General features: G+C 44.2%; 1 protein-coding gene across 1 annotated transcript in view; it reads left to right on the top strand.

Moving 5' to 3' along the window:
• LOC126101359 (gastrula zinc finger protein XlCGF48.2-like) overlaps window positions 1–20,669 on the top strand; it is an 86,512-nt gene extending 65,843 nt beyond the window's left edge. The window contains exon 4 of the mRNA XM_049912027.1: window positions 20,337–20,669. Coding sequence (XP_049767984.1) covers window positions 20,337–20,669 — 333 coding nt within the window. The remainder of the gene's footprint in view (window positions 1–20,336) is intronic.
• Window positions 20,670–22,225: the final 1,556 nt, after the last annotated feature.

Here is a 22,225-nt window from a genome sequence, read left to right as displayed (position 1 = left end):
TCCAGTTAGTAGTTGACCAGTTTGGTGCAGCAATAGAAGACAGCAAAAGGAAAGCTGAGGTTTTAAACTTCATGTTTAAAAATTATTCTTGCAGAGGATCATACAGACATATCATTGTTTGACTGTCACACAGACAACTTAATGAGTCGAAACAAATAAATCGCCAGGTCCAGACAGAATTCCAATTCGGTTTTACAAGGAGCACTCTACAGCATTGGCCCCTTAGTTAGCTTGCATTTATTGTGAATCTGCATATAAGAGAAGAGTAAAAGAAAGGACCTGCAAAATTTCAGACCAATATCTGTAACATCAGTATGCTGTAGAATTCTTGAAGATATTAAGTTTGAATGTAATAAAGCAGAAAAGATTCAGCACAGATTTAGGAAACATTGCTCATGCCACTCAGCTTGTCCTTTTCTCATACAGTACCCTGCAAACCATGAATGAAGGGCAAGAGGCAGATTCCATATTCCTAAGTTTCCGGAAAACATTTGACACAGGGTCTCACTGCACTGGTAATGAAAGTACAAGCATACAAAATAGGTTCCCAGACATGAAAGTGCCTCGGACTTCTTAAATAATAAAACCTAGTGTGTTGTTCTGACGGCGAGTGCTCATCAGAGACAAGGCTATTGTCAGTAGCGCCCCAGGGAAGTACGATAGAACCACTCTTCTTCTCGGTATACATCAGTGATCTGATGTATCAGGTGAGCAGCAATTTGCATCTGTTAACTGATGACAGTGTAATGTACGAGGAAGTGTTATTGTTGAGTGACTGTAGAAATGACTTAGACAGAATTTATACTTGGTGTGACAAGTGGCAGCTTGCTGTAAATGTATAAAAATTTAAGTTAGTGCAGGTAGGTAGGAAAAACAATCATATGATGCTTGATACAGTCATGTCAATTAAATACCAAGGGGTAATGTTGCAATGCGGTATGAAATGGAATCAGCATGTAAGGAAAGTAGTAGTAAGACAAATGTGTGTGTGTGTGTGTGTGTGTGTGTGTGATGTATCTGTTATGACAGTGTGACGAAATTTGGCATTAATGGGCCATGGCGGCAGTCGTCCATCGCAAGTGCTAACAGCACGGCATCGACTGCAGAGCCTGTCCTAGGCTTGTGACCATATAGGTTGGATGCTAGACGACTGGAAAACTGTGGCCTGGTCTGATGAGTCATGAGTTGGTAAGAGCTGATGGTAGGGTTTGAGTGTGGCACAGATCCCATGAAGCCAAGGACCCAAGTTGTCAACAAGGCATTCTGCAAGCTGGCGGTGGCTCCATAATGGTGCAGGCTGTATTTACATGGAATGGCCTGGGTCCTCTGGTCCAACTGAACCAATCTTATATTTGGCTTCTTGGAGACCATTTGCACCCACTCATGGACTTCATGTTCGCAAGCAATGATGCAATTTTTTTGGACGCCACCAGGCCACGGTTGTTCGTGTTAGGAGTTATGAACATTGTGGACAATTTGAGTGAATGATTTGGCCTCCCAGGTTGCTGAACATGAATCCCATTGAACATTTATGGGACATAATCGAGAGATCAGTTTGTGCACAAAATCCTGTACCAGCAACACTTTTGCATTTATGGGCAGCTATAAAAGCAGCATGGCTCAATATTTCTGCAGTGGACTTCCAACATCTTGTTGGGTCAATGCCACATGAGTTGCTGCACTACACCAGGCAAAAGCAAGTCCGACACAATGTTAGGAGGTATCCCATCAGTGTGTGTGTGTGTGTGTGTGTGTGTGTGTGTGTGTGTGTGTGTGTGTGTGTGTGTGTGTGTGTGTTTATGTTTGACCTAATGATAACATTGGAAGTTCCAAGTTCCCTGATGCTCTTCATGGATGATGCTGTCTTATACAGAGAAGTCACAATGCTAGAAAATTGTAATAAAATGCAGAAAGAGATGCAGATGATCGACACTCAGTGCAGCGAGTGGAAATTGATCTTCAACATAAAAAAAAATGTAATTTATTGCAAATAAGTAGATAGAAAATCCTTCATTGTATGATTATACATTTGCAGAGAAATCACCGGAAGCAGTTACATCCATAAAATATCTTGGGAGTTCACATACTCAGTGATTTAAAGTTGAATGACCACATAAAATTAATCTCAGCTCAGGTATACGCCAGAGTGTGAGATTCATTGGAAGCATCCTCAGTAAATGTAGTCCACCAACAAAGGCAGTGGCTTACAAAACACTTGTTCAATCAGCACTTGAGTGTGCTCGCCAGTTTGCGATCCTCATGAGACAGGATTAAGAGGGGAAATAGTGAAGATTCAAAGAAGAGCAGCACATTTCATTAAAGGTTGATTCAGTAAGTACGAAAGCATCATGCAGATGCTATAAGAGAGGCATTCTGCATCACAGTATGGTCTACTGCTAAAATTCCAAGAGTGTACAGTCCTAGAAGAGTCAACCAGTATATGCTTCAATCTATGTATATCTCACAAAAAGACCATAAGGATAAAGTTAGAGTGTTTCCAAGTCCACACAGGGACTTATCGGCAATAGTTCACCCCACAAACTAACACTCTTAAGACGAAAAAATTATGCACAATGAAGGAATTATCCAAGTGGGATGGAAATCAGTAGGTGTGATGTACTTGTAGAGAGAAACAAAATGATTATGATTCCAGAAAAATTGGAGGATTTGCTTAAGAGCAAGTCTGTAACACATTGATGCACCTCTAGCCCTTATCCCTGCAATTATTTGGCTTGGAATTGATTGATACAGCTGTTGGATGACCTCCTGAAGAGTAGCTGGATGTAGGGGCCTGCCCATAATGCTCCAGATGTTGTCAATTGGGGAGAGATCTCCACACATCTTTGCCCTGGAATCTTATTGACTCTTTGAAAAATCTGTAAATTTTACCCCAAGTTTTCCTTTCATTAATTACACAAACCAGTTTCTTGGCTGTTGTAGCTTCAGATCTAAAAGAGAACTTGCAATACTTGTTGCATAAGAAATTTTTAAATTGAAATAGTATCAACACATTGAGTTGCAGATAGGCACAATGAAATGACTGTTACATATAAGCTTTTGGCCAAAGGCTTCAAAAAAGAGAAACATACACTGCATTAGAGGTGTGCTTGCTTGTGTGAATGTTTGTGCGTTTCTCTTTTCTGAAGAAGGATTTGATGGAAAGCTTATATGTAACAGTCTCTCCATCATATCTGTCTGCAACCCAGTGCGCCATCTTTATGGTGAACAGCAATCTGTTCTTTTCATTATATTATTTAGTGCTCAGATAAACATTGCACCATTAAGAATGAAGCCCCACTGTGATTGCTGTTCCCGGACACAGTATTAGTTTGTTGCTGTTTGTAAGCAGCTGGGAGTTACTCTGACGACTTTCAAGCGATTTGGAAGCTGCTTTGAAAGGGCATGTTGGGGGAAATACCAAGAGATTTGCACCAGAGATACTGAAGGTAACTCAAGTACCACCATTTCCAATGGATACTGTCTCATCTGCAGGAAGTGCAGGATCTATCACCACCAGTCCACTTGACTGTGAATGGCATGTCATTGGTATGTCTAGAGATCCTGTACAGAGGAGGCAGGGACTAAGGAGAACTCGGTGACACCTAAGGACTGAAGATGACATGGTGGCTGGTTGGTACCATCGGGCCTTCAGGGCCTGTTCAAATGTTGAAGACACCCATCATCCTAACCAATGAGTCCGATGTGCTGTTCTCCACTGAAACTGAACCTGAGCCTATGAGACACAATTAATCTGTTGAGAAATCTGCTGTGTCACATATGAAGGGGAAGCAAATGCAAGAGATAGGAGTCTGTCAATCATCGGCAGTTCTTAGTGTGCACTCTGCATGGGTGCATTGAGATCCTATTCGACATGTTGAACAGGCTATTCTGACAGCCACTGAGGGAACAAAGTACAGTTTATTTTAAATTAGATGACTCTCCATCCATTCCAATTAATGATAGCTGCAAGAGATGCTGAAATATTAGCATAGAATTCAAAGATGGTGCCCACTGTTGAAATGATTAAAATCTTAGTGTTCACAACAAACTCCAGGTGTTTGCATCAGTCCTAAAAATCAGTGGAGTTCATATCATACTAGCTGGTTAAAACTTAAAAAAAAAAAAAAAGGAGAGAGAGATGTTCATGTAGAATTACTGGCCAGGAGATTCATTCTGGGGTTGTTCGGATGCCTAGTGCACATCTTTTTGATGCAACTTAAGCAACTTGCATGTTGAAGCTAAAACTTGAAATTGACAGGCTGTCAATCTAAGTGACCTCAGTTAGATAGGCTAATGGGGAATGCAGGTTCTGAAGCCATCAAGGAAGAAGTTGACACTCTGTTTCTGCAACCACAGTCTCACAGTTCTCTCAACGTCTTCATCAGAAGCATAATGATGTTCTCGCAGATCGTCTTTCATTATCAGGAACAGCTGGAAGTCAGATGGTACTAAATCTGGACTGTATGGAGGATGCTGTGTGATGGTGAGATTCAGTCTCTGAAGTTCTGCTGTGGTGCCACGTGAAGTGTGTGGTTTGGCAATGTCATGCTGCAGGAAAACATTTCCCTTTTCCTTTTGGACCATTGTTAGCCATCGTTCCAGAGTTCGCAGCGTTGTGATGTAACACTCTGAATTTATTGTTGTTCCACGATCAAGGAAATCAACATGTATAACACCATCTGTGTCCCAGAACACTGTGGCCATGATTTTTCCAGCTGAGGGATGCGTCTTGAATTTCTTTTTCTGAGGCGAGTCTTTTTGTCGATATTCCATAGACTAACATTTCATCACTGGATTGTAATGGTGTACCTACGTTTCATCTCCTGTCACAATTGAATGGAGAAAGGTGTCACCTTCATTCTTGTAACACAAGAGGAGTTCCTGGCAAATTTCAAATCTGCAAGCTTTCATTTCAGGAGTCAGCATCTGGGGTACCCATCGTACACAGATCTTGCAATAGCCAAGCAAAGCAATAATCTGACCCACACGTTCTTGTGATATGTTGATTGTTCTTGCAATTTCTCTCTAAGTGATACGACGATCGCCCTGAATCAATCTATCACCATTTTGCTTGTGAAAGTTGGTGGTTGCTGTCACAGAACGTCCAACTCTTTGTTTGTGACCTGGGTCAGATGTTCCCGTCTCAACATCTTTAAACTTACTCACCCAATGAAGTACAGTACTCACATCCACACAGTCACCATAAGATGCTTTCATTCTCTGATGAATCTCCTTTGGGGTGACACCTTCTGCTGTCAAGAGTTCAGTGACTGCACGTTGCTTAAATTGCATTGACTGAATGTCTGCGCAGGGTTCCATATGTTACACTGTAACAACACAACCATTCAAAGCTAAGGCTTCCCACCAACTGAAGCTGTAGAGAAGAGGCTACGGAACAAGCCAGTACATGCCCCGTACCAATGCTGCCATCTGTTGAAGAGTTACGAATGTGGAGGCATTATTTTCAGTCAGTCCTCGTATACTTGTTGCAGTATACAGGAAACTCAAATTCATCAAAGTAGAAATTGAAGTTTCATCCAAAATAATTTGGGCAAGACTCAGTATCAAGGGTGAGCATAAATTTGTAATTGCAATATCCATCAGGGTTTTGACTATCTCTTGTTGTGCCCTGAAATGAGGAATGTCGTACTCACTGTCCTTCCCACCCCTCTCACAGTGGTATCCCATTGCCTGCTGAACCCACACAATATCCTTGTCCATCCCTGCTCCACCTCTGCTCCTAACCCCTTGCCTCATGGGTCATATTCCTGTAACAGACTTAGATGCAAGATCTGTCCCACACACCCTCCCACCACCACCTACTCCAGTCCAATCACAAGCATCACCCATCTCATCATAGGCAGGGCTACCTATGAAACCAGTCATGTGATGTACAAGCTTAGCTGAAACCACTGTGCTGCATTGTATGTGGACATGAAAACCAACAATTTGTCTGTCGACATGAATCGCCAACCAACAAACTGAGGCCAAGTATTAGCTGGACCACACAGTTGCTGAGTGCATTGCCCAACAAAATGTTCTTCACTTCAGTGACTTTTTCACTGACAGTGCCATCTGGATCCTTCCTACCAACAGCAGCTTTTCTAAATTGTGAAGGTAGGATCTCTCCCTGAAATATATACTATGCTCCCTTAAACCACCTGGCCTCAACCTTATGTTAGTCACTGTCCTTGACCCACCTATCCCCTCCCCTGTTCCCACTCCAGCATTACAGAGCCTTCTGTTCCACCAATACACTCACAGTCTTTTTTATGTCTTTCCTTTTCCACTCCTCTCCCCGTGTGTGTGTGTGTGTGTGTGTGTGTGTGTGTGTGTGTGTGTTATCTGCTTCAGATGAAGGCCTTCTGGCCTAAAGCTTACTTGTTTAGCAGTGTTTTTGTTGTGTCTGTCTGTGGTGCAACATCTCCACTATATGGTGAGTAGGATTGTATCCTTTTCATAATATTGTCATTAAACTTACAATTAAACTTTCCTGTTGACTACCAGACTCACCCCTGGATATAAAGAAAAACTTTAGAGAAAACCTCAGTCCTCTTGTATGTATTTTCCTCCGTCATACTGTAATTATAGGAGGAGACATTAATCATCCAACAATCACTTGGGAAAATTACAGCTATTAAGTGGTTGGTGTGACAGGACATCTTGTGAAACATTATGAAATGCATTCCCTGAAAACTACCGAGAACCGGTAGTTCGGAAGCCCATTCATGATGGAGATATATTAGACCTAATGGCAACAAATAGATCTAAACTCTTTGAGAATGCCTACATTGAAACTGGCATCAGTGGTTGTAAAGCAGTTGTAATGAGTATGATTAAATAAAGTACAGAGGGCTGCTATGACAAGTAGAAAGATTTAAATGTTGAGTAAACTATATAAAGAGGCAGTCATGATACATCTCAGAGAGGATGTCAAAATATTTACCTCAATGCAGGAGCATGTTGAAGAACTGTGGCTCAAGTTTAAAAAAATATTTGACCATACACTGGATAGTGTAGTAACACTGTTCACGTTACGTCGCACTTCACTTAGCGTAGACCGGGACTGTCCTAGGCATGCCCGATGTTGACTGACTGCGCTCTGCCTGTCCTGCCGGAGTTGTTGTTGTTGTTACGCCGGCGGAGGGCGCGTCCGAATTCTCGCGTGCCCTCTGGTGGACGGGACTCTACTTGCGGCAACTACTGTCCATGACGCGCCGTGCCAATGTGCGCCTCCCGCGATCTTTCTGGTGGCTACTACACTCCTCCTCCTTCGGGGGGTGAAGCCACTGTGATCCACTGCGTCGAAAGGTGGAGCGTCGGGCAGGAGCGATGACCTCCACATCCATGGGATGGCCGGAGTCGAGGGAATCTGCCAACCCTCGAGCCGGAACTTTCGAATATGGCTGGAAATGACCCACACGAAGAGGCCCCCGTCGTCCCACAACCGGAGCCCGGGACAGAACGGGCGATAAGCTGTCGAACTCTGGATCCTGTTCCACCTCAGGAGGGGCAAGACCCAGTGGCGGGGACGAAGGGGAAGGAACGACCACAGGGGAACGAGCCCCCTGCGAAACCGGGCCGGCTAGGGGGGCCAGCTCTCGCTGGGGCAGCTCGAAAGACGGCGATGCCGGTGCTGGAGCCACTGGAGGCTGCCAAGGCTGAGAACCATCACAGTGCGGCAGAGTCACAGCGGGGAGAGGAGGTAACGTCCCCTGTGAAACCAATACAGGTGCCGGCAATGGGGAAGCCGGTGTCCGAGAGGGCGGAGGGTGGGTGCCCGAACGTGGACGTAGCTGATTTTGGTGACGACGTACCACCCGGTCCCCCACCTGCAAGGTATAGAGCCGGCGGCCATGTCGGTGCAGGACCACCGCCGGTATCCAACGTGGATTGCGACCAAACCCACGGGCCCAGACTGACATACCCAGTGGAAAGCCAGGTACTCCGCTTTGGGAAGACTGGCGAGGACCAGGCTGGAGGAGGTGCAGCAGAGTCCTAGGTTGACGCCCATGGAGGAGCTCTGCGGGGCTGCGGCCTCCCATTGGTGTGGTCCGGTATGCCGTCAAGAAAAACGTCAATGCTTCCTCTGCAGGAAATTCGTGCACATACTTTTTCATCTGTGTCTTAAAGGTGCGCACCATGCGCTCAGCTTCCCCATTCGATTGTGGATGGAAGGGGGGAGAGCAAACGTGCCGAATACCGAAGCGCCTACAAAAATCCTGGAAGGTCTGCGAAAGAAACTGCGGTCCATTGTCCGAGACCAGGGTGATTGGCAGACCTTCCACAGAAAAGATTTTTGCTAGTGCCTGGATTGCAACGTCTGAAGTGGTTGAGGAGCAGCGAACCACATATGGGAATCGGGAATAAGCATCAATGACAATGAGCCAAAAGCCATTGAGAAACGGCTTATGGTCAGTGATTAACTGAAACTTCGTGCCATACAAGAAAGGGTGAAACTTGGTAACAGCGTAGACAATGGCCAAAGCCTCTTTTTCCACCTGGGAGTAATGGGCCTGCGCGGGACTAAGCGTTTTCGACGCAAACGCCAGTGGTTGCTCGGAACCATCTGCGTTGCGATGGGCCAGGACCGCCCCCACCCCATACTGTGAAGCATCCGTAGCCAGGACTAACGGCTTATGGGGATCAAAAGTAGCCAAACAAGGGGCTGACGTGAGGAGTCCCTTCAACGAGGTGAACGCTCGCTCGCATGCCGGCGACCAATCAAAAGGAACACCCTTGTGCAGAAGGCAGTACAGGGGGTGGGCTATAGTGGAAGCCCTGGGAATGAACCGGTGGTAATAGGCTATCTTGCCTAAAAAAGCTTGTAACTCCTTCAGCGATGTGGGCCGAGGAAGGTTGACGATACCTTGGACCAAACTTCCTAGTGGCTGGATGCCATGCCGAGAGATGGTGTAGCCCACATACTCAATGGTCGGTTGGAAGAAGGTTGACTTCTGCAGGTTGCAACGCAAGCCCACAGACCTGAATTTGAGAAAGAGGGTGCGAAGGTTGTGCAAGTGGTCCATCGTGCTGCGGCCCGTGACAATTATGTCATCCAGGTAATTAATACAATGAGGGATTGTTGACGTGACATGCTCAAGATAACGCTGGAATATCGCCGGGGCACTGGATATTCCAAAAGCCAACCGCTGGTATTGGTAAAGGCCAAACGGGGTGTTGATGACTGCCAGCCGTTTGGAGTCCTCATCAAGTGGTATCTGATGATAAGCCTCTGACAGATCGATTTTCGAAAAATAGTGGCCTCCCGCCACGGCGGAGAACAATTCATCAGCATGAGGCAAAGGATAGGTGTCCACCACCAATTGGGAATTAATGGTGGCCTTAAAATCGCCACAAAGACGTAATTTTCCCGAGGGCTTCTTGACAATAACGAGGGGCGAAGCCCACTCACTGGAAGAAATGGGAAGAACGACCCCTAGGGCTGTCAGCCGGTCTAGCTCTTCCTTTACCTGAGGGCGGAGAGCCAAGGGGATCTGCCTCGCGCGTAGAAAACGCGGGCGAGCCGACGCCTTCAACGTTAAGTGAGCTTCAAAATCTGAAACACGCCCCAGGCCCCCCTCAAAAATGTCTGGAAAGTCTGAGATCGAAGATTCTAATGAGTGATAGGGAACGTCTTCGGAGACCAACTGCATGGCGTCAGCGATAGAAAAACCGAAAGCTTGAAAGGCATCCAGGCCAAAAAGGTTAGCGGAGCTCGCATCACTGACAACAATAAAAGTAATAGGCCGAGTGACTGATTTGTAAGTCACGTCGGTAGTGAATTGACCCAGTAGGGGAATGAACTGTTTACCATAACCGCGTAGACGCCGGTAAACTGGCGCCAACGGGGGCGATCCAAGGTCGGAATACGTTTGTGCATTCAACAACGAAACTGCCGCGCCTGTATCTACTTGCAGTTGTAACCGGCGCGACCGAACTGACACCTCGATAAAGAGTTTGCGTGCCGATGCGTCGGGAGCCTGGCCCGATGAAACTTCCTGAATGTCAACGTCCATGTCCTCTGTACTTGCTTCCTTCGATTCCTTTGAGGCTGAGCGGCAAACTTTAGCAATGTGACCGTTTTTATGACATTTGCGACAAACGGCCCAACGCTGGGGGCACTTTGACCGATCGTGATGTATATAGCACGACGCACAGGACGGCAACAGGGGCCGGCGGCCGGAATTCTGTTTACGCGCCGCGCGGGAGCGGCCGTAACGGCCGGATTGTACCGCTCGCACGTCGTCCACCCCGGACACAGTGGACGCGGCCACGCCGCCCTGAACCTCCGCGACGTCGCACCACGCTTCCAGCTGTTGACCTGCTGCGTGAGAGACTTCATACGATTGAGCAATGGACAGGACCTCTTCGAGGGAAGGGTCTTCTAACTGCAGGGCCCGTTGCCGGACCTCCCTATCAGGGGCCGAACGAACAATGACGTCGCGTACCATAACATGGGCATACGACTCCCGCGACTGCTCCGTGACAAAATGACACTTGCGACTAAGACCGTGCAGGGTTGCGGCCCACGCCCGGTAAGACTGATGGGGCTGTTTCTTGCATTGATAGAACTCGACCCTAGCCGCCACAACATGTGTGCGGCGGCGATAATATGAAGACAGCAATGAACACAATGCGTCAAAAGACAAGGACGAGGGTTCCTGCAACGGCGCCAGCTGCCGCAAAACTTGATACAGCGAGGGAGATATCCAAGACAAGAAGAGAGCACGACATACCTCCGCATCGGCAACATGAAACGCCTGGAAATGCTGCCGAAGGCGATGTTCATATGCGTCCCAATCCTCCGCCGTCTCGTCATACGGGGGAAAGGGAGGAGGGAACGGCGCCGGAGCAGACGGCGGTGAGAGCAACGCCGGAAGCACTTGTTTCATGGTGGCCATGAGCTCCGTCTGCTGTGCAACCAAAACCCGCACCAAATCCTCCATGCCGTGGAGAAACTGCGAAACCGGAACAACGACGCAACACGCGACAGAACGACCCTACTCGTCGCCAATTGTGTAGTAACACTGTTCACGTTACGTCGCACTTCACTTAGCGTAGACCGGGACTGTCCTAGGCATGCCCGATGTTGACTGACTGCGCTCTGCCTGTCCTGCCGGAGTTGTTGTTGTTGTTACGCCGGCAGAGGGCGCGTCCGAATTCTCGCGTGCCCTCTGGTGGACGGGACTCTACTTGCGGCAACTACTGTCCATGACGCGCCGTGCCAATGTGCGCCTCCCGCGATCTTTCTGGTGGCTACTACAGATAGATCTTTACTTAACAGAACAGTTCATGATCAGAGATACTCTCCATGGTATATAGCCACTGTAAAGAAACTTTGAAAGAAATCGTGACTTCTGCATAATAGATGTAAAACAAAGCGTAGAGCCATAGATAGAGAGATGCTGAATGCAAAATATTTGGCTGTCGAGATGGCAACGTGTAAAGCTTCCAATGACTGCTGTAGCAGAACTTGTGGAAAATCTCTCACAAAACCCAAAGAAATTCTGCTCATATGTAAAAGCTATCAGTAGCATGAAAGTTAGTGTCCAGGCACTCATGGCAGTGAAATTGAGAGTGAAAAGCAAAAGCAGATATACTGAACTCCTATTTCAAATGTTCCTGTACTGACAAAGATACAGAAGTACAATATACTTTTTGCACCATTACAAAGATGAGTGATACAAATTACAATGTCAATGGCATTGCAAAACAGCTAAATTTAAACGAGGCTCTAGGGCCTGAGAATTTGCAGCTGAACAAAAAGCTGTGCCCAGTGACTAGAAAAAAACTTAAGTCTCACTATTCTGTATTTAAAAGGGTGACTGAAGAGATCCACTAACCCATCACCCTAACTCATTGGCATAGAATTCTACAACATATTCTAAGCTCAAACATTATGTTGTATCTCAAATGGAATGAACTCCTCCGAGCCAACCAGTATGGATTCCGAAAACACTGATCAGGTGTACCCCAACTTGCACTTTCCTCACATGACGTCCTGAATGCTATGTATCAAAGAAATAGAGTAGAGACAGTATGTCTTGATTTCTGAAAAGCATTTGACTAAGTACCAAACCTTTTCCTCCTGTTGAATTCCACTCCCCATGACCATTAAATTTTCATCTCTCTTAACTATCTGAATAGTTTTTTTATCTCATATACATTTCTTCAATCTCTTAATCATATGCAAAGCTAGTTGGCATATAAATTTGTGCTATTGTTGTGGGTGTGGGCTTTGTGTGTATCTTGGCTACACTAATCTGTTCACTATGCTGTTCAGAGTAGCTTATCTGTGGTCTTATTTTCTTATTCATTATTGTACCTACTCCTGCATTATCCCTATTTGATTTTGTTTGTCTGACCCTGTATTCAGCTGACCATAAGTCTTTTTCCTCCTGCCACCGAACTATATCTAACTTTAACCTATCCATTTTCCTTATTAAATTTTCTAACCTACATGCCCAGGTAAGGGATCTGACATTCCACACTCCGAACCATAGAACCCGAGGTTTGTTTCTCCGGATAACAACATTCATAGTCCCCGCCCAAAGATCTGAATGGGGGTCTATTTTACCTCTGGAATATTTTATCCAAGGGGGTGCCATCATTATGTAACCATACAGTAGATCTCCATGACTTTGGGAAAAATTACAACTGTAGTTTTCCTTGCTTTCAGCCATTCATAGTACCAGCACAGCAAGGCTGTTTTGGTTGATGTTACAGGGCCAGATCAGTCAATCAACCAGACTGTTGCCTCTGCAACTACTCAAAAGGCTGCTGCCCCTCTTCAGGAACCACACGTTTGTCTGGCCTCTCAACAGATATGCCTCCATTGTGGTTGCACCTGTGGTATGGCTATTTGTGTCGCTGAGGCACGCAAGCCTCCCCACCAACGGCAAGGTCTCATGAAAAAAGTGCATGCTGTCCTGCATCTTGTGCCTTTGTATTAATCCTTGTTTTAGTTGCTCAAAACTTTCTGTCTTATCTAGTGCTTCATGCATCACTCAAAGGATTTTGCTTCTCCTGAAAGGTGCAGTCTCATTACCTGCAACAACCACTCACCCAATAAACCCCCTCTCTCAGCAAATGACAATATATATTCTCGGATGCCCTACCATAAAAAAGAATAACAAGGTTTGCAGCATCTGAATTTAATTCTAAACTCGTGTGATCTTAATAATCCCAACTCCTCATTCCTCACTGTAAAGTCATTATTTGCAAACTTATTTTGTGCTCTAAATTGTGCTACTTCATTAACTGGCAATTGTACAGCTTCCACACCAGATTCCCCCATTGCACTACCTCTACTCAGATTTTATAAACCCAATAATAACAACAAAAGAATCTGTAATCAACAACACTACAGTACTTATATCTTATGTCTATTCATGAGCCACTTGGACTCCCTGCATTGTCTCACCATATGGCCATAACTATCACACATAAAACAGACAACTGCCACAGACTCAGCACAAGGGGCAGAATGCCCAAGAAAATTATTTACATTGTGTACATACCACACGTTCTAACCACTGACCCCTACAATTACCCCTGAATCGAGAAACATCCACAAGTTCTTCTGGCCACACAAAAATAACATTGAAGTTACGATGACCCTCAATTCTCGATCCCACACGTCATAAAACACAAACAACAGTTTTGTTCACCCCACAATGAAGGTACTGTAGACTGCAGCATGGACATCTTGCTGCGGGGGTTGGAACACCTTCTGATGTCTGTTGGCCACTATGTCAGTTCTCCTGACACCACTCTGTCGGGGGACGCACCACTCTGTAGTATCTGGCTGTTCAAGGCTGAGGCTGAATGGTGGACCAGTAGATCCACTGACAGACTGGTGGTTGAGAAAACAATTTATTACTTTTAATTACAACATTTCTCTGTTGTATGTAAGAGGCAGACATACCCCACTCCAGCATGGCAGGTTGGCAATGGTCAGCGGCAGTTGGTCTCTGAACCAGCAGGGCAGTACTTGCGTCAGCTGCCGGTGATGCAGACATCAGTCCTTGGCAGCAAGCGGGTGGCCCGTCAGTAGGTGAAGGCTCTGACATCAGTGGCACACTCCTTCTTGCTATGTTGGCTCTCTGGTGTCAGACGCCCGTGCCCAGGCGACCCAGGTGTGGCTCACATCTTCCATGGTGACAAATGGTGACAAGGAGTCTTTCTCTCTGTAGTAGTGTGTACAATGTTTTGTAGTAGAGTGTACAATGTTTTGAAACATACTTGCAAATGAAAACACATGATATTGTCACATAGAAGAAGGTGTAACTAGATGAATGACGAACACTTAACTTCACTTAACAAAGGTTTATTCATCACTTGCACATACAAGAGTGCAGAGCAAACTGCCTCCGGCCAGGGCACTTACAGTATGTATACAGCTACAGAACATTCCAGTACACTGATTCTTGACATTTGTGGATGCTTGTAGAATGTACTCAAACTGAATATAGAAATTAAAATTGTACAGTGCAGGTGAGTTTTGAACTCATGACCCTCCATGCAACAGTTTAGTATCATAACCACTACACCACTGTGTTACTCAGCTTTTTCTGTGACATTGCTCTCTCCTTAAGAGAACAGCATCTCGGTGTTACATCCTCCTAGTCCGGAAACGAGTCATCGGTCCTGCATACTTCAACTCCCGATGACTGATGCTCGCGTTGGCGGTGATCTTCTTAGAACTTCTTTTGCCGCTACGCCCTTCGTCGCCTTTCCGGTTGTTGCCTGTCACTGGAGCTTCGAATTTACCCTGGGTTGCAGGATCCTTACAGGGATTCATTCAAAGGATGTGGACCGTATCTCTGATCTTTCAGCATGTTGTTTCGGGGTCGAAATCTTCAGCTTCATAAGTAGCATCAAACAACTGTCTTACAACCTTATAAGGTCCAAAGTAGTGCCTGAGGAGCTTTTCAGAGAGACGAACCTTCCAAGCAGGAGTGAAGATCCAGACAAGGTCACCAGGCTGGTAGACAACAGGGCGGTGGCTCGCATCATACCTTCAGTGATCATTTACTTGAGTCTGCAGCATGTGGAGTTGAGCTAACTGCCAAGCTTCCTCAGTTCTGGTTAACACCTGGCCGATGTAGTCATCGTCCACATCATCAGGATGTAACTAAACACAGTGTCCATCGTCATAGTCGCCTCACGCCCATGCACCAGGAAAAATGGCATAAATCCTGTGGTGTCTTGTTTGGCGGTGTTGTAGGCAAACGTCACAAAAGGTGACCCAATTGCTCTGCTCGAAGTTGACGAACAGTGATAGCATGTCAGCCAAGGTGTTATTAAGGCACTCAGTAAGCCCGTTAGTTTGCGGATGGTAGGCATTCGTCATGTGATAGGTAATGTTGCACCGACGGTTTATCTCTGTCACAAAATTCGATTGAAAAACTTTCCCTCGATCCATAATTAACAACCTCGGGTCACCGTGTTTTAATACAATGTCTTCCACGATGAATTTGGCTACCTCGAATGCTTTGGCTGTTTTCACGGCTTTTGTAATGGCATATCGTTTCAGATAATCAGTGCAAACAATAAACCGTCTATTGCCACTATCAGACATTGAAAATCGTCCGAGGAAGTCAATCCCAACATGCTGGAAAGGCATTTTGGCTGGTGGAATTGGTATGAGTTGGCCAGGTGGTTTTTGAGGAACTACCTTTCTCCTCTGGCACTCTTGACAGTGCGACACATAGTGACGGACACTCCTAAATAAACCTGGCCAGAAAAATCTCTTGCAGATCCTATTGCATGTCTTAATAAATCCTAAATGTCCGGCCTAAGGTGTGTCATGGAATTTCTGTAGAACATCTAAGCGCATGTGTTTAAGAATCACTGGTAGCCACCTCTTTCCGAATGGATCAAAATTTTTCTTGCAAAGTAATCCATTAACTACCTTAAATTGTCCTTTCACATCCTCTGACCGATTTAAGGCACGCATAATTGGAGATATCTTGGCATCCTTCTTCTGTTCAGCAGAGAGATCCTAGAGTGCAACGAGACAGTCACTATCTTCATCAAAATGTTGATGGTCTTGCACAGGGTTTCTTGAGAGACAGTCGGCACCTTAGTGTTTTCTTCCACTTTTGTATACTATGGTAATGTCATACTCTTGAAGACGTAGTGCCCACCTGGCAAGTCGTCCTGTTGGATCCTTAAGACCTGTCAACCAACAAAGTGAATGATGGTCTGTAACAACTGTGAATGGCCTTCCATAGAGATTCTGTCGAAATTTGCACATGGCCAAGATCACAGCAAGACATTCTGTTTCTATAGTTGAGTAGTTTCTCTCGGCTTTTGTAAGTGTCCAAAAGCATGGCTTTAACCTTCTCGTTTCCATCTGAAATTTGCGTCAGAACAGCACTGATCCCATGCCCACTGGCATCTGTGTGTAGTTCTGTAGGTGCTCTCTCATCATAAAGACCAAGTCAGGGTCAGTCATCAGAGCTTTTCACAGCACATCAAAAGAATCTTGTTGAGCACCACCCCAGATAAATTTAGCATTGGCCTTTAACAACTTCTGGAGTGGCCTGGCTTTGATACAAAAGTATTTGATAAAACGACAGTAATAAGAACATAATCCGAGGAAGATTCTCACATTTCTAATACTTTTAGGTATAGGAAATTCCGTTGTAGGTCTCACCTTTTCTGGGTATGGCCGCACACCGTTTTTTGACGCAAGGTGTCCAAGTATTTTGATTTCTTTTGCTCCAAAAAGACACTTTCTTGGATTAAGTTTCAGTCCGCCTTGTTGAAGACACTTAAGAATGGCCCTCAGTCTTTTTATATGTTCATCAAACATCTCTGAAAACACTATAATGTCGTCAAAATAACAAAGACACATTCCCCACTTCAGGTGACGTAGAAAATTATCCATCATCCATTCAAAAGTTGCTGGTACATTACACAAACCCAACGGCATTACCTTAAACTCATGCAGGCCCTCAGGGGTGATGAATGCAGTTTTCTCACGATCAGCCTCATCTACTTCGATTTGCCAGTATCCCGAGTACATGTCCATGGTTGAGAAAAACTTAGCACCCTTCACACAATCTAGTGTATTGTCAATTTGTGGAAGGGGGTAAATGTCCTTTTTAATTATCTTATTAAGCTTCCTGTAATCAACACAAAAGTGCGAACTGCCATCCTTCTTCCTTATGAGGACCACTGGTGACGACCATGGGCTCTGCGAAGGCTGAGTGATGTCATTCTTCATCATTTTCTCTACCTTGTCGCGTATTACTCGACGTTCCGTTGCTGACACATGGTATGCTCTCTGGCTTATTGGTTGATGGTCTCCAGTGCTAATCCGGTGCTTCACCGTCAATTTGTCTAATTTGCTCTTTACCTGTGGATTGAAGCATTCAGAAAACTCTTGAAGAATGGCAAGTAGCTTCTTCTCTTGTTCCTTAGTGAGGTCTGGTGATAGTTGAGCTAGAAGATCTTGTCTTGTAGTGGTAGCGCTAATTTCACCCACAGACTCAGTATGGGAGGTTTCTATGATGCTCAGCTGTTCTTCAATTAACGGCTCAGCGTTAGCTAGACACATGCGTCCTGGAAGGATCTGCGGTTCTCAGTGACAGTTAACTATCCACAGTTCACTGAATCCGTTCTCAAACGAGATGACAGAGGCCGGGATGACCAAATTATTCTTCAGTGGTATGCTTCTCTTACATTCCACTACAAGATCCATGGATTGATGCTGGGATGACCCGTGACACTTATCTTTTTAGTGCTGACAGCAGGAATGATCACTTCATCCAGCACACATAGTCTCCAAAGACTCGGATGTGCATCTTCCTGTTCACAGTATCTCATCTCATCTAGCATAATCTTCAAGTGACCACAATCTATAATTGCCTGAGAAGCTTTCAAAAAGTCCCATCCGAGAATGACGTCATGGCTACACTCTTGTAAGATGATGAATTCTAAGGGCTGTGTATGGCCACATATACGCACATGAATGGTACATCTTCCTGTAGGTTTTACATATTTCCCATTAGCCACCTTCAGCAGAGATGTTTTGTTGTCGACAAATACGGTTTTCTGCAACTGGCGATGGTACTTCTCTGAAATGACTGAATATGATGGTCCAGAGTTCACAAGAGCTTGGGCTGGTCAGCCATCCATGAGGATATCGACATAGTTTCCTATCATTTTTGTAGTGATTGATGGTGGAGGATTTTTCTCTTCAGCGGCCTCACCTCCAAGGAAGGTCGCACCCTTTAGTTTTCTAGGTTGCGGCAGCTAGGTGATCAGCTGGAGCTTCTAAACAGCAATGGAGACCTTGATCGGTGTGTTGGGGAGTGTCCTCTACAGTGGCTAGCTTGCGGCGATGGTGACCTACGTCGTTCTGCACCCACATCTTCTTGTTCATCTTTGTCATCCTGGAGTTGGCAGGCGTCATCAAATATCTGCTGCCTTTCTCAACAATAGCGCACCACATGTCCCAGTCGTCCACTGTGGAAACATACTGGTTGGTTATCCTGGGTCCTTCATATGTCAGTCTTCCTTGATGCCCATACAGGTTCCTCATGTGGCAGTGTAGGAACGTAACTCCGCCTGGGTCTCGTTTTTTTCACCTTTCTAAAGGGAAATGAAGGCCGAGAGATTGGGTTCAATGTCTGTTCCACTTCCCGCCATATGACCTCTTGGAGCGTCTCAGTTTTTTGCACACCATGCAATCCAAGTGCCTTCTGAACTTCCTCTCTCACTATCTGACGAAGAACACTTGTGAAATCAGTTTCTTCCTCCATCACAGACATCAATATGACATTTGGAAGCCGTTCAAACTTCTTGCGTGTAATTCTTTTTTGATGCATTATCTCGACATACTGGCACCATTTTATGAAGTCGTCTGCTGTTGAAACCTTCAGGAGTAGGGCTTGATACATATCCTCAGCGACACCCTTAATGAGATGTGCAACCTTATCTTCCTCCTTCATTCTAGGATCCACTATTTTATACAGCTCCAAGACATCTTGAATGTAGGATGCTGTAGTTTCTCCTGGACGCTGTGCCCTGCACTTTAATTTATCTTCAGCCTTGCACTTGTGTTGTGTGTCGCCGCAATACCTGGAATACTTCCCAGCTTGTGAACTTCTCCTCGTTGTTCGCATACTATAGCTTGGCGGTGCTCTCCAAGTAGAAAAATACATTAGCCAAACACACGGTGTCATCCCATTTCTTAAATTTGGCTATACACTTGTATACCTTCAGGCACTTGCTTGGATCTTGGCCATCGTCACCAGAGAACCCAGAAGGATGTCTCATGTGGTGGCACACTGTTGCTGTCATCACAATGGCCTCTTCCTCTTCTGTCTCCTATAGATTGCTATCTGTTGAATATGGCTCAAACTCGGCCTTCTCGCCACGTAAATGGCAGCTCTGTCTTGGTCTGATGGGAGCCACGGTGTCATTGATAATGTGCGCTATCACAAATTCCAATACCCGGTGCCTCCACCAGAATAATGTCACGTAGAAGGAGGTGTAACTAGATGGATGACAAATACTAACTTCACTTAAACAAAGGTTTATTCAACACTTGAACATACAAGAGCGCAGAGCGAACTGCCTCCGACCAGAACACATACAGTAAAGATACAGCTATAGAACATTCCAGCACAATGATTCTTGACATTTTTGGATACTTCTAGAATGGACTCGAACCGAATATAGCAATTAAAATTGTACAGTCCAGGTGAGTTTTGAATTCACGACCCTCCATGCAACAATTTAGTATCAGAACCACTACACCACTGTGTTACTCAGCTTCTTCTGCGACAATATGATAAACCATTAGTAACCCTTTCACAGAGCAGTTATCCATTAATGAAACATCAATAATAATGGTAGTTTATACAAATATGGCTTCTGGTTTATCACAAGGAAATTATGCATGAAAGGAATGGACTAGAAAAAAGTGGAGATTTAGAAATTAGAGGGCCAGAATAGGGCTTACATTTAAAGAGAACTACATCGGATACAAGTGAAATATGTGTTGACCTACATTTTTAATTAACAAGGACGATCTTAAGGCTCAGTAGATAAAAGAGATTAGCAGAATTATCTATTTACTTTAGACAATTCGTGCTAAACTTTGAAAAAAATTGTATATAATTAAGGTTTTTTTATACATAAAATTATTTAAACTTTTGTATGCAAGAAGTTATATTGTTTCTTTTGAGTTTGATTAAATAATGATGTAAAATTATTTTAACCTGTTTGAGCAGTATTTTAATTTTTGATGAAATAAGAACTGTGAAAGAATATTTGTCATGGCAGTCATGCTAATGTGTATCTTTCTAATACAGGGTCACCGTGCTGAGCGACGCTTTGTTTGTAATGTGTGTGGAGCATGCCTAAAACGCAAAGAACACTTGGACCAGCATAAAAGAGGTCACAGTGATGAGCGACCATTTGTATGTAGCATTTGTCTTAAAGGCTTCAAGAGAAATGAGCATCTCACACGACATATTGTCATTCATTCTGGGGACAAAGAGCATGCGTGTTCTGAATGTGGAAAGCGTTTCAGTCGTAAGGATCACCTACATAAACATGCACAAACACATATTGCTCGTCGTATGCGAAATCATTCGACCAGTGGAAGTGGTGTTGTAGAAGCAGTGGGTCCTGTTCCACATTAATGTGCTTGTTTTTTGCACATTTATTTGTCACCATCTAATCATTTTAACTGGCATCATCTCTGTTGGTGATACTCTCATTGTTTCCTCAACCCAACAGTAATTTATAGCATATAAAAGACACACACTGATGTTTTACATTTTCTACTTTACAGAGAAGGGGATGTTTATTGTCATTCCTTATTAGGTAGTCATTTAGTGGATTGTAATTTTAAACCGAATTAGCCTTTTATTTTTTTTTTTTTTTTTAATTTGAAAATATGAGCGCAGAAGATGCAGTATCATTGTGATTTCTTGATCTGTGGCCAAGTATGGCGCTTTCCATATGACAAAAACAGGTTGTATGCACCACAATATTTTTATTTGTAATTTGCAGAAAATGTGTTTTAAATCATATTTCATACGCTACAACATTTCTATAAAACATAATTGAAAAACCTGTAAATAACAGTTTCAGAGCTAAATGCAATTAGCTTGAATGCTTTTAGTCATCAGTAGTAAAAATTGTAATCTACTACACAGAAGTATGTATTCCTATGCCCTGAAAACTTGATTTTGGACCTAATATTAGCTGTTTGGGATATATGGTGAACTGGTTGAATGTGAAGAGCTTTAGAAGTTGTTAGTGAGAAAAGTATGTCTTAAGACACTTTCCTTTACAGGAGAAAGAATCAAACATGACAGGTGATGAAATAGGCACTAAATAATAATTGTAGTAGATATGATAACTTGACCAGAAAGTAGCTGTTGTTAGTTAACCACCAAGAAGGACCAAGCTGGAATCACTTATAAGTGTATAAAGAAGTAGGATAGAACGAGAGATTATAAGGAGGCAGAATTTGAGTGGGAGGTATATGCAGGAAATTAAATGAATTAAAATAGCATGCCACAGTAGGAAAAATTTGGTTAGGGATACCTGTTAGGTTTTGTGACGGTGGACGGAGGTGTATGGCAAATGAGCTGTGACCTGGGTAGAATGGTTGTCAAAAGCATACAAATAAAATATGGGGGATGGGGTATAGGAATATTGGAGAGAAAGTTACCATTCAGAGTTGGAAGGTGTAACTTTTCAGAGAGAAGCTATCTAATTTATACAAGCTGCAGGTAACTAATAAGACAGTGTGCATACTTTTTCTTGGTTGATTTTAGGTGATAGAAGCCCTGCTTGGTGATACAGAGGATCAGACTGCTGTGAGGAAAGAAATAGTTTAAGAGGAAACAAACATCCCCAACCCACGCTTCTGGTATTGTTGAATGTAATGGCATGTTTATTAATTGTACTCAGTGCTTGGTTTGTTAAAAAAAAATGTTACTGTGACCTTCTGGGGGAGGGGAGTTTTTGTTTAATTTAAACATTTTAAAATGTTATTTTAATGCCAGTTTTTCATCGTAGGTATTGGTATGGCATACCGGCACGTACAATCACAAATCAAGTAGTGATTATACTTCTTGCCACTAATTACTTATCAACTTAATAAAACACAGTATTCAAAAGTGGTTACTACAGTGGATCATACACAGTATTATTTGATCTCTAAAGTTGGCACTGACATAAAAAT

Source organism: Schistocerca cancellata, chromosome 9 (assembly GCF_023864275.1).
Source record: "Schistocerca cancellata isolate TAMUIC-IGC-003103 chromosome 9, iqSchCanc2.1, whole genome shotgun sequence".
In the NCBI taxonomy this organism is placed as follows: Eukaryota; Metazoa; Arthropoda; class Insecta; order Orthoptera; family Acrididae; genus Schistocerca; species Schistocerca cancellata.
This window is presented reverse-complemented; position numbering and strand designations above follow the sequence as displayed.